Raw genomic sequence first — 17,446 nt, forward strand, 5'->3', positions numbered from 1 at the left:
TGCCATGTTCAAGTGATCACTGGTTTGCTGGGCTTTTTTTGGCCATTAGTCCCAGTTCCCCAGAGATGGGTTAGAATGACAAAATGGGACTTTTTTTTTTTTTTTTTTTTTTTACATGAGAGAGAGAGAGTGCACGAGCATGAGCAGAAGCAGGGCAGAGGGAGAGACACACAATTTCTAGCAGATTCCCTGCTGAGCAGGGAGCCTGATGTGGGACTCGGTCCCGGGACCCTGAGATCATGACCTGAACTGAAGATAGACACTTAACTGGCTGTGCCACCCAGGCGTCCCAAAATGGGACAGTATTTAAAGTGAGGTCACCACACTTTGGAGGTCATAAAAGAATGGAAATGGGATGTGCTAGGTTAAACAAGGGATGGCATCTGAGAAGCTACTGCTTTGACTATGTGGATTCAAAATACTCAGGTGCTGAAGTATAGACTGACATCCAGCCTGACAGTGACCCAGCTGTGGAAGAGGAACCTTTGTGCAAATTTCTCATTTAGTATTTGAAGAATACTGTGTTCTTATTTCCAAAATTCTTTAATTATTTTTCATGGCACAGTAAGGTTTTTACTAATGAGCATGCCATTCTTCCTGCTTTGTTTTTTGTTTGCTAGGGTTCTGTTGAAGATACTACTGGCTCTCAGTCTCTGGCTGCACTGCTGAATAAATGCAAAACCCCTCAGGGACAAAGACTGGTCAACCAGTGGATTAAGCAGCCTCTCCTGGATAAGAACAGAATAGAAGAGAGGTATATATCTCATGTACACTCCTATAAGCTTTAAGTAACTTCTAATTACTCCAGGATTATGCCACTTACTCTACTATGCAAATTTGCTCCTATATTTTAGCATCCGACTGCGCAGAGAGCTACCTATGTGGTAGTACAGTAGTAATGACTCAGATTGATAGAATAAATTAGTTTATTAATTACTGTTTTTTTCACTATAGAAAAAGTAAGGTTTTATTATGAAGATGAATGGATAGTGTTTTAAACCATGAACTTGGGAGCCTGGGTATCTTGGTTCAAATTATGGCTCTCCCAGTTATTAGCTGTGTCATCTTGAGTAAGTTACTTAACCTCAGTGTTGTAGTTTCTTCTTTAAAAATGACAGTAATAACCTCTTAATAGGGTTGTTATGAAGATTAGATGATTTAATATATATACATTAAGTACTTTGAAGAAGGTCTAGTACATAGGAAGCACTTACTCTTAATTATTTTAGAAAGGTTATAAGGGTGCCTCAGCATGTATTTCCAAAAATCTCTAAAATTCAGGAAATGAAAGAAAAGGTTTTATAATCCTGCCACCTGAATATGATTAGCATTTGGGTATATTTTATCTTTTGTTTTAGATAGGAGTTTTAAGATTTTTCAGTGAAGTATAATGTCCATAAGAGCACAAATCCTACAGTGCAGCTCAGTGGATTTTCACAAAGTGAGCAATACTTTGGTGTAACAACAGATCAAGAAACAACATGACTAGCATCCCTAGTAACTCTCCTGGATTCTCCTGCTAGTTACTATCCCTCCTCATTTCAAAAGCGATTAATGTCCTTCAAACATTATGGATTAGTTTTGCCTGTTTTTGAACTTTATTTTTATTTTATTTATTTATTTATTTTTAAGATTTTAAGAGAGAGAGGGCATGTGGGTGGGGGAGGGGCAGAGGGAGAAGGGAAAGAACATCCGAAGCAAGCTGTACTAAGCATAGAGCTGGACACTGGGTTCCATCTCAAGACCCTGAAATATGATCTGAGCTTGAAACTAAGAGTTGGGTATTTAGCCAACTGAGCTGCCCAGGTGCTCCATGAACTTTATATAAATGGAATCATTTTATATGGTGGACTCTTACATTAGTCCTTTTTTTAAGGTCATAGTTGTAGGGGTGCCTAGGTGGCTCAGTCAGTTAAGGGTCGGGTCATAATCTTATAGACCGTAGGACTGAGTCCCGCTTCGGGTTCTGGCATTGGGTTTCCGGCTCTGTGGGGAATCTGCTTGAGGATTCTCTCCCTCTGCCTTTCCCCCAACTTGTGTGCACATGTTCTCTCTCTAAAATGAATACATAAATCTTTTTTTAAAAAATCATAAATCCTAATATAGTTTTGTGCCCCAATTTTTCCCCACTTCTGCTTATATTATCATAAACATTTTTTTTTTAAAGATTCCATTCATTTATTAGTCAGAGAGAGAGAGAGAGAGCGCACAGGCAGACAGAGTGGCAGGCAGAGGCAGAGGGCGAAGCAGGCTCCCCGCCGAGCAAGGGGCCCGATGTGGGACTCGATCCCAGGACGCTGGGATCATGACCCAAGCCGAAGGCAGCCGCTTAACCAACTGAGCCACCCAGGCGTCCCTATCATAAACATTTTTTACCATTGCTGTTTTATCTTCATATTCAATGTTTTTAATTTTTAATTACATAATATTTTATCGACGAGATGTACTTTATTTTACCTTTCTCAATAATTAGGCTATTTTTTTTTTTTTAACTTATTTGTCAGAGAGAGAGCACACAAGCAGGGGAGCAGCAGGCAGAGGGAGAAGCAGGCTTCCCACTGAGCAACAGCTTGATCCCAGGACCCTGGGATCATGACCTGAACTGAAGGCAGAAGCTTAACTGAGCCACCCAGGCATCCCTGGGCTCTTTCTAATGGTCTTATTTTGTACCTAATGTTTTCCATTTGGTAAATTTAAGTTGCCATTGCCAGAATTGGTTAAAGATTTATTTTTATGGCTATCAAGTCAAATCATTCAAGAATTTGTTGAATACCTACTGAATACTGATGATACACGAAAGCACAATGATCTCTTCAGTATTTGGGTTGTTTCCAGGCAAACATAAAGTAATTGGTCGGTGTTTTAAGACACCCTACACATAACTACTAAGCTCATTTTGTTAATCCTGTGCATTCTAAAGAGGCTTACAATAAAAATAACTCAGGAGGTTAGTGATTTGTGGGAGTGCTGGTATTTTATTGAAAATGCAGAAGTTGAGATGCTAAGATGACTTTCTGAAGTCAGGTTTGTTGGGGAAGAAGAGTTGGATTTAGTAATTTAAGATAAATAGGAAGGATTAGATACTTGCAAGTCACCAAGGCGGTTTACAATTTTTAATTTTAATTACCTGTGAATAAGTAATGACATTTAGATGTGTCAAAATTCAAACAGAACAGAGGGATTTACAGTGATAATTCTCCTATTCTTATCCTCCAGTTCCCTGGGACCTCTTCCTCAGAGCCTCTCTGTTGTATAGGTCCAGGGACACATTTCTTTTTCCTTAAATATTTTAATTATTAGAAAGAGAGCAAACAAGCTCGAGTTGGGGGAGGGGCAAAGGGAAAGAGACTAGCAGACATCCTGCTGAGCAGGGACCCCCCCCCCAACATGGGTCTTGATCCTAGGACCCTGGGATCATGACCAGAGCCCAAGTCACAAGTCATGCTCAACCAACTGAGCCACCCAGATGCCCCAGGGACACATTCTTATTGTACCCTTTGTGAATTGCCACCATTGCCCTGGGAGCAGCCAGTCTTTTTTTAAAATTTTATTTTATTTTATTTTTTTAAGAAAAATTAGGTAATTTAACCCTTAAGCTCTAGGTCATTGGTTATATTTTTGACTTTGGTCTTATGGGAACAGAGCAAGTGTCAGTGGTCCCCTTCTGGCTTAACAACTAGAGCATGTATGTATTTAGACTCTTCTGATACCTGGGATGAGAGTAACAAATTACTTAGACAGTAAGATAGCAAAATTAAGGGTTTTTTTTTTTAGAGGGCAAATAAAGGGTTTTTTCCCCCACAGACATTGCAATAACTTCCAAAATCTGGTAGTCTAAAAAGACATTAATTAGAAGTAACACTTGTGAGGAGAGCTTTGTGAATCAGTATGATCTGGTGTTCTGTACCTGTAAGATGAGAAGACATACTTTCTCCTCTTTATCTTGGTGAGAATTTTTTTGTTTGCTAGCAAATAGGAAAGCCCTTGGTTTTTAAGACTAAACGCTGAAATTCCACAGAGTAGACAGAAAGTTATACTCCTCATTCAGGTGCTTGTTTGGACAGTCTCCTTGTTTTATCTCCCTTTCTCCACTCTGCCTGCTCTGCTGCCTCAGTTTTAACACTTTCCAGGGACATCGGGGCAAATCTCCTATCTCCCTCTTCAAGCATTTAGGATTGATCTTTTTCAGGATAACAGTGAAATCATGTTTTCTCTTTCTTACTGTTATTATATAGGGGTGATTTCCGGAAGAGTAAATAGTGGGAATCTGTAAGTGAAGAGTTAATTTACTTTTATTTTTTAAAGTAAACTCTAATGCCAACATTGGGCTCAAACTCATGACCCTGAGATCAAGAGTTGCACACTGTACTGACTGCCAGCCAGGCACCCAAGAGTTAATTTTTAATTATGTTGCTGTGGGTGAATTCTGTTAAGGAGAGCAAAAATTTCTCTTTCTTCTGTTTTCATTAGAGCAGAGGTAGATGTGATTAGATCTTTGAGTTTGGTGTATACGTTTATAAAGGACAGTAGCTCAGTTGATAGCTTTAGGAATAATGATGAAAATGGGATTACTCTTAGATTATTGTCAAGCTATTAGAAGGTGGAGGGTGATAAAACTGGTATCTACTTTGTGCCTGGCATTTTGCAAGCATCTCAGATTCATCTGCTGTAATGTGGTAGAGACTCGATTTAAAGGCAGGCTGGCCTGACTGCAGAGCCCATGTGCTTAATTGCTGCACTGTATTTATTACTTCTGTCAGTGATACTTAATTTGATCCAAATTGGACTCTATTTTTTTTAATGTAAATACATTTTTAATGTGAAGAGGCATAAAATTTCTTTTACAATTTGTCATATATCTGTCATGTAACGTCAGATGCACCTGTAATCCCCTAAGATAAGTAGGATTCTTTTTTTTTTTTAAGATTTTTTATTTATTTATTTGATGGAGAGATCACAAGTAGGCAGACAGGCAGAGAGAGAGAGAGTAGGAAGCAGGTTCCCTGCTGAGCAGAGAGCCCAATGCAGGGCTCGATCCCAGGACCCTGGGATCATGACCTGAGCTAAAGGCAGAGGCTTTAACCCACTGAGCCACCCAGGCGCCCTGGTAAGTAGGATTCTTTTGAGGGAAAAGAGCCAAATCAAAGACACAATTAAGGAAAAACATGCGTACTAGATTATGAATTCTGTGGAAGATAAAGGCCATTATTTTACATATTTTTAAACTCCATAGTTCCTGACAGGGTTCTCAGAATATAGTTTCTTAGTTAATGAGTGATAAATTGGTTTACTGATTAAATTAATAATTATGGAGCTGCCTGACAACAGTATAAAATAAATGGATAGTTCAGGAGTAACTGGCTTCTGAGCTTTAATTTTAATGACTTTAAAACAACATAGTTTAGTACCAAATGTTTAAACACTCATTATAATTGCTAAACTGTGAAATCAGCATTATTTATGTCTGATCAGCTATACAAAACTCAAGTTTTCTTTAGAAAAGAGTAGAAATTCCAAAGAATAAAGGAGAGACTACTAATTAAAGGTCACATTTACTAATCTAGCACTGTAATTCCAATCTTAGGCTGTCTCAAGTGGCTGGAAGGAGTAAGGGATGAGGCGGAGAAGTTGAAAAAGGGTGGTTTTTTTTTTTTTTTTCAAGATTTTATTTATTTATTTGACACAGAGAGAGAGATCACAAGTAGGCAGAGAGGCAGGCAGAGAGAGGGGCAAGCAAGCTCCCTGCTGGGCAGAGAGCCTGATGCAGGGCTCAATCCCATGACCCTGAGATCATGACCTGAGCCGAAGACAGGTTTAACCCACTGAGCCACCCAGGTGGCCCCAGAAAAGGGTGGTTCTTAACTTGTGGCCCCATCTGTGCTCTCAGGTAATGCAGGATCTAACAGGAAAATTGTTGAGGCTGGAATTTAAAACAAAAACTTTTAGTTCAGATGGTAAGGAAGCCCTCAAGAACAGCAGAATCAGTATATCCAGAAGGTAGTGCTGGAGTCCACCTCATGAGCGAGGGGGTTTCTTGGCATCCAAGTCCTTTTTAATTTCTTCTAGTTTTTTAGCCAGGTTTGGTATGTCATAGTTCTGAGCAGATACATTCCAGTCACACTGCCAAGAGTAAATCCAAGCAGGAACTGCAGCATGGTGTCGGCAAGGAGAGGCGCCGAGGGCTGCTGCAGCTTGGTGGGCTGGTCTGAGCCTGCCTCTCCCAAACTGGACTTTAATATCAGAAATGGAACATATTATTTTGGCTTTTATTTAAGTAATATCCACGGAATGGCTTTATCTGTTGTCATGCTCCTGTTTCCATTCACTAAAACCTCTTTGCACTGAGACTACAAATACTTTTTATTTTTAACTAGTGGCTTAAGTACTTTTGTCTTCAGTGAGAATGGTAAGTTACTACCTTTTAGGAGTGAGTATCTACGTTTTTTTTGTTTGTTTGTTTTTTGTACTTCAGCAAACAATCAGCTTAGAAATTATAATAAGAACTCAGTCCACCCTTTGCTTCATTGCTTCCAAGAGAGCAAGATGGGTCACTTTCCTGGAGTCATCTAAAAAAAACAAATTGGCAAGGGGCACCTGGCTGGCTTAGTCAGTAGAGTGTGCAACTCTTGATCTCAGGGTCATGAGTTCAAGCCCTGTGTCGGGGGTAGAGTTTACTTAAAAACAAAAAAAAGAAAGAAAGGAAAAATTTAGCCAGGATTCTTATCCTTCCCTCATCAGCATAAACTGGCATGATCTGATCCAGAAATAGGGCCTCAAAGGAAAAGAAATATGGCCTTAATATGTGCCACTAGTGCTTGTTAGTGCATGAAGAATATGGGCTTCATTAAGTTGGTCTAAGTGAACTTCCTTGAATGGGTCATCCCAAGAGACCTACCTTACTAACTACAGATGTCCAAGATACCTACCCTATGCTACCTCTTTGTATATAAAACAAAAATACTTTAAAAAAAAAAAAAAAACCTTGTTCATATTACTATTTTTTTCACTCATTTTCTGATCTGTCCCAAGAATCCTCATATTTGCACATATACTGGGACTACTGCTCTTAGTCTTCTAGGTTTTTGGTTTTTTGTCTTTCCATAGATTTTTATGAACCCTTGAAAATTTTAAAGTTAGAATTTTCTAAAGAACATTGAATATATGGTAGCCTGTGAGATAGTTCACTCATGAAATTGCTGATGAAATAATTTGTATATGTTGAATTTGGTATTCTTAGTGTCTTCTAGTTTACAATTGAAATACTTCTTTTTATATAAAAATTGTTTTTAAAGATTTTATTGGGTTTAGAGAGAGTGGATATGGTGGGGAGAGGGGCAGAGGGAGGAGAGAGAATTGCCCAACAGACCCCACGCTGAGCACAGAGGCAGCATGGGGCTTGATACCATGACCCATGAGATCATAACCTGAGCCAAAACCAGGAATTGGATGCTTAACGAACTGAGACATCCAGGCACCCCTGTGTTTATATAAAATTTAATACAATTAATGTAGCGGCCTTTTTTTTTTAAGGTTTTATTTATTTATTTTAGAAAGCACAAGCAGAGGGGGGTGCAGAGGGAGAGAGAATCTCAAGCACACTCTGCACTGAGAATGGAGCCCAACTTGGAGCTCAGTCTCCTGACCCTGAGATCATGACCTGAGCTGGAATCAAGAGTTGGGATACTTAACTGACTGAGCCACCCAGGCACATCTCATGTAGCAGATTTAATAGAAACATAAGTCTCTAAATAAAAGTATGGCTCCTGTAAATTTAGATAAATAGTGGTGATGCTTATGTGATAGAATATCATGCTTCTGAGGCAGTGGTGTACTCCTAGGGTACCTATACTTAGGTTATATTATCCTTTTGTGCAAGGATATCTTTTTTTTTTTTTTTTAAGACTTCTACATTTTTTTTTTGAAGATTTTATTTATTTACTTGACAGAGACAGTGAGAGAGGGAACACAAACAGGGGGAGTGGAAGAGGGAGAAGCAGGCCTCCTGCCGAGCAGGGAGCCCGATGTGGGGCTTGATCCTAGGACCTGGGGATCATGATCCAAGCTGAAGGCAGACACCTAAAGGCTGAGCCACCCAGGCATCCCTTGACTTATAAAATTTTCTTTTAAAGTTTTTTTTTTTTTTTTAATTACTTGACAGAGATGGAGCACAAGTAGGCAGAGGGGCTGGCAGAGGGAGAGGGAGAAGCAGGCTACCCGCCGAGCAGGGAACCTGATGTGGGGCTCAATCCCAGAATCCTGGGATCATGACCTGAGCCAAAGGCAGTTGCTAAACCGGCTGAGCCACCCAGGTGCCCTTGTGCAAGCATATCTTTAGTTAATGGTCTATATTTTGTAGAGACAGTGGTCTGGGCTTAATACAGTGAGTGTATTTCTTTATAACAGTGAAGTGTTGCTGTAACTGAGGAAGAACAGGAGGGCTTGAACGCCACTGCTTGCCCACCATTATTTTTTCTGCTTCTAAATCACATTTAGTGGCAACCCTTTATTCTGGTCCTGGGCTGATCTGCTTGGCCCTTCAAAGTTCATTTGCCTTCCTGTCTGGCATGTGCCACAAGGCAGCTGCTTTTCCAGTGCTTTTATGAGAACCATAGAATTTCTTGTGCTCCATTAGTCCTTTGTCATATCTGGCCTTTCTCCTTAGCTGTCCTTCTCAGTTAAGAGTTGCTGACTTTCATTGCTACCTGACTCTTTTTTTTCTTTCCTCTGACCAGATTTATTAAATCTGGACCTGCTGCTTTAAAACATGATCCTTTCTTACAAATGTTTTGACAAGTCAGTTCATTGAGGGTAAAAAAACAGCTTATTCTAGAATTAATAGAAAAGTGCTCAGTGCACGCTAAAGAGATGGCCTAACTACTGGAACTGTAATAGTTTTATAAGATAATTAACATCAGTAGGATGGAGCCCCTGTGATGGGGCTGCTGGAGAACTGATACGAGATGTCACAAGAACATTTTGTGTACTGCCCTTAAGATGCTGTCATGTTTCTGGATCAGACTTTTCCCATTATCTGAGGTTAGATTAGCTGCTTGTCAGGCTAGAATCACCCCAGCATGCTCATGAGAGGGACCCGTGGGAGCCTAGATTAAGTCCTTGTGAGTCTGTGCACAGGACTCCGATGATGGATTCTTCCTTGTGTCCTCCAAGTGCTGCAAGGTGGCGTCAGTTCCACCTGTGGTCCCCTTCTCTGCCCCAGGCCCAGAGTGTGTCTCCTCTTATTTTTTTACATGACAAATTATAGTGCCAAATCCAAAATTTTCACTTTTCTGGAAAACCTTCAGCTTACTCCTGCCTCTAGGCAGATCATTTCCTTCTTAATCCTTATAATCTCAAAATGTATCTGTATTTTCAGTCTTACTCCCTGGCTCCTTGTCAGAAGAAGAAACAGTGCTTTTTCCTTTCCAGAGCCAACCTTTTCATCTTACCTTTTTTTTTTAAGTAGAGAGCTCTCTAGCTTTTTTTTTTTTTTTTAAAGATTTTATTTATTTATTTGACAGAGACACAGTGAGAGGGGGAACACAAGCAGGGGGAGTGGGAGTGTGAGAGGGAGAAGCAGGCTTCTGGCTGAGCAGGGAGCCCAAAGCAGGGCTTGATCCCAGGACTTTGGGATCATGACCTAGCCCAAAGGCATCTGCTTAACTGACTGAGCCACCCAGGCACCCCTTCATTTTACCTTTGGACATAGTTTTTTTCCTGTTCTTTCTCTGCCTCAGTTTTCCAGTGCATCCTGTTTTACTTTTCTCCCTTCATGTCTCTGCTGTGGCCTCCTATCCCAAGTAGTCTCCCCCAAGTCCTATCTCTCTAAATCCCAACTGTTCAAAATATAGGCCAATAAAATGCCCCAAAGTGAAATTTTCTCGCTCCCATAGGAATCCTTGATTTCTTATCCATGTCACATTTCATTACATTTTGTATCTCACTTGTTAATCAGCCTGAACTGTAAGATGGAGCATGTCCTTCTCCACTAGATTGAATAATTCTTAAAAGCATGTTCCTCTCTTTATATCTTGCTATGCTCTTTTTCTTTTAATCTTCTCAGGCCTAGCAGAATACACATCAGACATGCAAGAACAGGTAAGAGACTCAGAAATTTATGATTGTAGTCTTTAAGGACCACATTTGTTCTCAGCCATGTAAATATGCTGTTGTGCAACTCTAGTCAGCTGTTCTTACAATAAGAGATCAGAAATGCTAGTTTTGAAAAAAAAATTTTTTTTAATTATTAGAGGGAGAGCATGGGTCAGGGGAGGGGCAAAGGGAGAGAATCTGTCAAGCAGACCCCATGCTGAGCACAGAGCCCCACAACCTATGAAATCATGACCTGAGCTGAAAGCAAGAGTCACTGAGCCACCCAGGCATCCCTCTAAGAAAGGACCAGAATGTGGGTTTTTTAGAATACCAGAACTTTCATGATTTATTCTGTTTGAATTTTAAAGATGAATTGACCCTTAAAAATCTTTTATTCTAGTCAGTTTGCAAACCAGTGGGTCAAATTGTGTACAGCTGAGTAATTTTATTGAGTAGGATTGACAGGTATATTGTGTTATGCCAGCAGTAACTTTGGAGCTTCTCAGATTCTGATTTAAGAGTGGCATTGTCATAGAAACAGCAGAGTAGTCCTTTTTAAAAACTTATAGCCAGTACATAAACTGACACTGTAATTATTTCTGAAATGGCATACTGAACAGTCTTGTGAAACTAGCAATTTATTGAGCCTTTTTTTTAAATTGAGCTTTTAATGATACCTGGACCAAAGATTGAGGGGGCTGTGTAGATTGCCTTATACTGTATGTTTTAGAAGCTGTTTTATTCCCTTGCTGTCTTACTTCTAACAGTTCTGCTGGAACTGTATGCTCTTGAATGGTATTGATTAAGAACACAGAGTTTTCTTTAAGTATTTCTTTGGGGAAGGGGACATCACACTTCTACTTAAGTAAGAGAAATAGTTTTTACATTCCAGAGGTCTTGTTTGTTTTTTTTTTTTTTTTAATATGTCTGTCATGCCATGAATTCATAGGGAATGGGTTCCAGCAGCTTGGGCTCTTTTCTGTTTGTGCTTAAAAAGTGTGTTTCTCTGCATGGAGCAGGCTGGTGTGTCATTTGGACCCTGGTACCTCTCTCTCGGCTTCCTTTTTCTCTGATCATTCTCTTTCACAAGTTTGGGAAACTGAGTGCTTAATATACTCAGTACATACGCTAATTCTGTTGGCAAGAATCTTGCCCTTAACTTGTTTGCAACAATGCTAACAGCTGAATAACACTGTAGACTCTTCGAGTTTTGCCATGGTAATGTTTGTGGGGTGTTAACTTTTTGGATTTTTTTTTTAAATTTATTTATTTGTCAGAGAGAGAGAGAGGGAGAGAGAGAGAGCAAGCACAGGCAGAGGCAGAGGGAGAAGCAGGCTCCTCGCCAAGCAAGGAGCCCGATGTGGGACTCAATCCCAGGACGCTGGGATCATGACCTGAGCCGAAGGCAGCTGCTTAACCAACTGAGCCACCCAGGCGTCCCGGGGTGTTAACTTTTTGAACAGCGCCATTCCCCTGGTGTCTACACAGTGTCATCATCATCTTGCTTGTAGATGTGCCTGTCTGTGGCCAAAGGACCACGTGTTATCCAAAGGCCTAGAGAGTATAGTGTGTGCCCCTCTCCCTTTGTATTGGTATTTTGGTGGATTACAGGGCTGAAAGATGGTGTTGATGACTTAGGACCTATTCCCTGGTCAGTTTGAGAGGAAACAGTGATAAAATAGTTGAAATAGGGAAGAAGCATGCAAAGATTCCTTTTTTTTTTTTTTTAAAGATTGATTTATTAGCGCAAGCACAAGTGGGGTTTAGGGAGGGGCAAAGGGAGAGAGAGAATCTCAAGCAGACTCCCTCCTGAGTGTGGAGCCCCATGAGGGGCTCAGTCCTACGACGCTGAGATCATGACCTGAACCGAAACCAAGAGTTATACACTTAACCGACTGAGCCACCCAGGGACCCCTGGAAGATTCTTTTTTTTTTTTTTTTTTCCATTAAAAAAATTTTTTTTAAATAAACATATAATGTATTTTTATCCCCAGGGATGCAGGTCTGTGAATCGCCAGGTCTACACATTTCACAGCACTCACCATAGCACACACCCTCCCAGTGTCCATAACCCCACCACCCCCCGGGAAGATTCTTGATCAGAAATACCTTCTCTGTGGATTCTTAACATTTACCTGAGAGTGGCTTAAGGATATGGAAGTTGAGGGGTGCCTGGGTGGCTCAGTGGGTTAAGCCTCTGCCTTCGGCTCAGGTCATGATCTCAGGGTCCTGGGATCCAGCCCCTCATCGGGCTTTCTGCTCAGTGGGGAGCCTGCTTCCCTCTCTCTCTGCCTGCCTCTCTGCCTACTTGTGATCTCGTCTGTCAAAAGAATAAATAAAATCTTTTAAAAAAAAAAAAGGGATATGAAAGTTGTAGGAAAAGAAGGAAAAAAAAGAAAGGTCAGGGGTTGGTCAGCCAATCATCAGGTTTCTTTCATCCTTTCCTCAACCCATTGTGTCACTTTCCCCACTTTATCATGAGAACTCAAGGATTTCTTGTGATTGTTAGGACTCAGACTTTATCAGACTGTTGGTGCATGAGGAGCTTGTAGAAATTTCACCTCCAGGAATACTGTACTATCCACCCCCAAGTGACTTCCATGCTGGTGATCTTGAATCAGACTTAGAGATGCCCAGTTAGAGCCAGAGGCTTAGGTAGGAACCCTCAGATTTGCTTTATTGGGGAGACTTGACTGCATCTGTCTGCTCAAGTTCTGTTTTGTTGTTTAAATCTAGAGTACAAGCCATGGGAATCTTTTCAGGAGCAGTAAGTGCCTAAAGTGTTCTAGATATTTCTTTGTAGCCCCAGGAGCTGGTACACATTATAATACCAGCTTGGTAGCAGATTTCTCCCCTCTAATTTGACATTTGCCATGGTCCTTATATCTGCTGCCAGGTGCCTAGAAATTATCTTGACATTTCTATAGAATTTTTGTTACTTTTCTCTTTTCATCTTTTAAAAAGTGGATTTTTATTCAAGCTTCTTGAAGGTTTGGTTCTCAACCTGGGGTAAGGGGACATGTGGCAGTGCCTGGAGACATTTGGGTTGTCACCGGGGTGTCATGTAGAATTCAGAGAAACTGTTAAAGAGCTTGGAATTGTTTAGCCTAAATGTCAGTATTTTTGAGGTTCAGAAATCTTGTCTATGTGATTACTCGGTGGGGGACAGCATAATTTTCCCTTCGTATAATATGCTGGGTTAACATTTTGATGATGGAGGAGTTGTAAATGCTGACGGAGAGGTCAGTAAATAGTTAAGAAACTTAGAAAGCTGATTCCTTTCCTTGTGTGATTTGAGGGTTAATTTACTGCTCTTCTAGTTTACAGATATAAGGAAATGGTTGTTCATACATAGCCTTCTGAACCTAGGACCATTTGCTATGCTCATGGTGATTTTCCTTGCCCTTATTTTTTTTTTTAAAGTAGGTTCCACATCCAACGTGTGGCTCGAACTCATGACCCCAAGATCAAGAGTTGAATGCTCTACCAACTGAGAGAGCCAGCTGCCCCCACCCTACCTTTGATTACTAAAATTTACTTTTCAGTTGTGTGTGTGTGTGTGTGTGTGTGTGTGTGTTACTGCCATAACATCTACAGTGTAGCTTTTCACACTGCAAGTTGTGACCCAGTAGTAAGTTATGAAATTAATCTAGTGGGTGAAAACTAGCATTTTTTTGATAAGTTGAATATGCGAGAAAAATAACAGTACATTACTTATAGTAAGAGTAATAAGTATTGTTTGTGAAGCCTATTTTAGTTATATATTGTAGGGAAGGAAAATCTCTTTTTTTCCTACTACCCTCAGGTTCTCTGGCTGGGGCCCTGTGAATTAGAGACTGACAAAAGATAGATTAGTAAGAGAAAAACAAACTGAAGTTTATGCTTATACATGGGAGCACTCAGAGATCAGTAACTCCAGGGTTGATGAGAAGAATTTGGGCATATATAGCATCTTAGCAAAGGATCAATAAATTTTCAAAGAGACAAGACAAAGGACAAGGATTTTGAGTTCCTAGGGCTGCAAATTATGAGGAGCTAATGGTAGATAAAGGCTAAAATTTGTTGTGTAGATTCCTCTGGTACCATTTCCAGGCTGATAAGGGTCCAGAGTTGTGGTTAACTTTTGTCCTTTCTGGTAAAGAGAGAAGGGAGAGGACATCTGTAAGTTTATATCCTGCTTTTGGGCAAATAGAGAAAAGGCAGAGGGCTTTTTGTTTTTGCTTCTTAATTGTTGTCACCTCAGCTCTAAAGTGACAAGTTTTGAGGTGTTGTATTATGCCTCCTACAATATCTACATGCATGTGCTGTCATGATGTAAAAACATTTTTTTTCCCGCATTCTCCCCACCCCAAAACATTTCTTGCTGTGAGTTACAAGGAAGAAAATGGAAAGCTGTGGATTCCAATTAAATGCAAAAAGACAATATGAGCTGCATGCTTTATAGTTCTTAGAACAGGCCAAGATTTTATATATTGACTTTAGGGAAGCAATAAATTTATTTCAGCTTTTTAATTAGAAATTTTTGGAAGATCATTGTTTACATGTGCACTAATGTGTCAGTAACAACAATGTCTCAAAAATAAAATTCTTTGGTTTAAGAAAAGGCAATTTGATGAAAGGCAAATGAAATTGGGTATGTATTAGTATCTTCTGATATTATTTAACATTAGGTTGGTTTTTAACTAATCAGAAACTGCTTTCATCACAGTATTATGGAGCTTTTCATCCTCTCTAAGAAGCTTACATCTCAGGATAGATTCAGGCTTCCTGCGTGGAATTTTTTAGTTCATTTAGTTGATTCTTATGTACCTAGTAGACAGATGTTAATATTACATTGAAATAATTAAGATTAATTCCAGTGCAATTTATTTCAGACTGGATTTAGTGGAAGCTTTTGTAGAAGATGCAGAATTGAGGCAGAGTTTACAAGAAGATTTACTTCGTCGATTCCCAGATCTTAACCGACTTGCCAAGAAATTTCAGAGACAAGCAGCAAACTTACAAGATTGTTACCGACTGTATCAGGGTATAAATCAACTCCCTAACGTTATTCGGGCTCTGGAAAAATATGAAGGTAACAATGATTTTTTGTTTTCCTTCACTCTCCATATACTTAGCAAATGTGCTATCCTTCTAAATTTGGGTTTGTATTGACCTATAGCTGTGTTGCAGAAGTCGGAATCATGAGACAACATTGCATTTTTGCTTTTTAGTAGTGAATATAGGGGTAACTAGATTTATTGCGTTAGCAGTGGCAGTTGAACAGGGTTCAGTTGCTAAAGACTCACAGGACGCAAAACGACATTGCTCTCAAATCTATAGTTTATCAAAGGAGAAAGATATAGTCTAGCAGCAACACCAAAGGAAGTATAATGCATCACAGCCAAAGTCTCGCAGCAGGGGTCCAGGGAGGTCCCGGGGTACTAGCTCCTATTGTCCTTCCCCCTTTTTTTTTTTTTTTAAAGATTTTATTTGAGAGAGAGGGAGAGAGCAATAGAGAGCATAAGCAGGGAGGAGAGGAAGAAGCAGGGTCTCTGCTGAGCAAGGAGGCCATGTGGGGCTCTAGCCTAGGACTTTGAGATCACAGCCGGAGTTGAAGGCAGCTGCTTAACCAGCCTAGCCACCCAGGTGCCCAGGGTTTTGATGATCTAACTGTTGACATCAAAGTGAAGTTACCGGAGTAAAGTATGAAAAGTCACATAGTAGTTAATCAATATGGTATTGGTGGCTAAAATCAGCTTTCTCTTACAGGCGTTGTTTTTAACTTTGTGAACGTAAGTACTAAATTATTTGTTGCAGAAAGTTATATGAGTATATGTCTAATACGTAAAGCATTTTAAGTTTCAGAGTTAAAAATCACCATCCTTTAGAACTGTTAAACCTTTCAGTATTATGAGAAAGCTTTTTCTGCAGACAGACTTTAAAAACTCAACTCTATGATCACAGGATATAAATAAGCATAGATTTAATTTTAATTTTATGGTAGCCTTTTCACTTAATTATCTAGCAAAGCGTGAAAGATACCTTAAGCACTTACCTTAAGTACCAGTGTATAAAGAGTATTCCCATTCTAGCCAAGGCTCCTCTTTAGACTGATGACACTTAAAAGCCCTTGCATTTTGTTCCACCAAAGTGGAAAAGAAAATGGGTCTTACCCTGTGCCCACATTTCTTTAGTGTGGCTTGGACTGTCATTTACCCTACCTGTGCTTCAGTTTCCTCATCCAATAAAAGATCTTTTACTCTCGTGCTTTTCTGATTCCATATGCTCTGGCTCCATTCCAGCAGGATCAACTGGGAGCACAAGGGGACTGACCGGTAGCAAGGCTATAATAATCAGATTTCCATGGAGATAGGCTTTTTAAACAATTAATTCACTCTTATCCTCTTTTATCAGCTGTTTTGAACCTTTTCTCTCCTACATCTCTTCCTTCCTATAGGAAAAAAAAAAAACTTTGTTCCTGTGTCCTCTTTTACCTAGATCTCTTTTTTCACTTTCTGTTCCCAGCCAAGTTTCTGAAAGCCTACGTTTCCATCTTCGTTTGCTCAGCTTGCCTTGCCTTAGCAATTTACTAAGTTACTTATTGCTGCTGAATCCAGCAAGCACGGTCTAGTCATTATCTTATCAGCCTTCACTGCTGACTTTGACTATTTTTTTCTTTCCAGGTTTATTGAGCTATAACTAACATACAACATAGTTTAAGTTTAGGTGTGCAACATGATTTGAGATATGTATGTATTGTGAAATAATTAAAATTAGCTCAGTTAACATCTGTCACCTCACATAGTTTTTTTTCTCGGTGTTGAACTTTTTTTTTTTTTTTAAAGATTTTATTTATTTACCTGACAGAGAGCTAGAGATCACAAGTAGGCAGAGAGGCAGGCACAGAGAGAGGGAGAAGCAGGCTCCCCGCCGAGCAGAGAGCCGTTGCGGGGCTCGATCCCAGGACCCTGGGATCATGACCCGAGCCGAAGGCAGAGGCCTTAACCCACTGAGCCACCCAGGCGCCCCCCCCCCTTTTTCTTTTTTTAAGATTTTTGTTCATTTGACAGAGCACAAGCAGGGGGAGCGGTAGGCAGAGAGTGGGAGAAGCAGGCTCTCTGCAGATCAGGGAGCCCAAATGTGGGGGCTCAATCCCAGGACCCTGGGATCATGACCTGAGCCAAAGGCAGATGTTTAACTGACTAAGCTACCCAGGTGCCCCTTGTGTTGAGAGCTTTTAAGATCTAATCTCTTAGAGATTTCAAATATTACATAATACAGTATTTTTTAACTCTAAGTCACCATGCTGTATGTTATTATATCCCCAGAACTTAAATCTTATAACTGGAAGTTTGTACCTTTTGAAGACCGTCTC

The 17,446-nt window shown here is 40.1% G+C and overlaps 1 protein-coding gene and 1 pseudogene across 2 annotated transcripts in view; one reads left to right on the forward strand and one right to left on the reverse strand.

The window, feature by feature from the left end:
* MSH2 (mutS homolog 2) overlaps window positions 1-17,446 on the forward strand; it is a 76,871-nt gene that overhangs the window by 18,692 nt on the left and 40,733 nt on the right. Inside the window, exons 6-7 of the mRNA XM_080813519.1 lie at window positions 621-754; window positions 14,964-15,163. Of these exons, the coding sequence (XP_080669645.1) occupies window positions 621-754; window positions 14,964-15,163 (334 nt within the window). The remainder of the gene's footprint in view (window positions 1-620; window positions 755-14,963; window positions 15,164-17,446) is intronic.
* On the reverse strand, window positions 6,016-6,155 carry LOC308348987 (short transmembrane mitochondrial protein 1-like; annotated as a pseudogene). Its single transcript has one exon. The product of its transcript is annotated as a short transmembrane mitochondrial protein 1-like (transcript).

Source organism: Martes martes (genome assembly GCF_963455335.1).
Source record: "Martes martes genome assembly, chromosome: 9".
In the NCBI taxonomy this organism is placed as follows: domain Eukaryota; kingdom Metazoa; phylum Chordata; class Mammalia; order Carnivora; family Mustelidae; genus Martes; species Martes martes.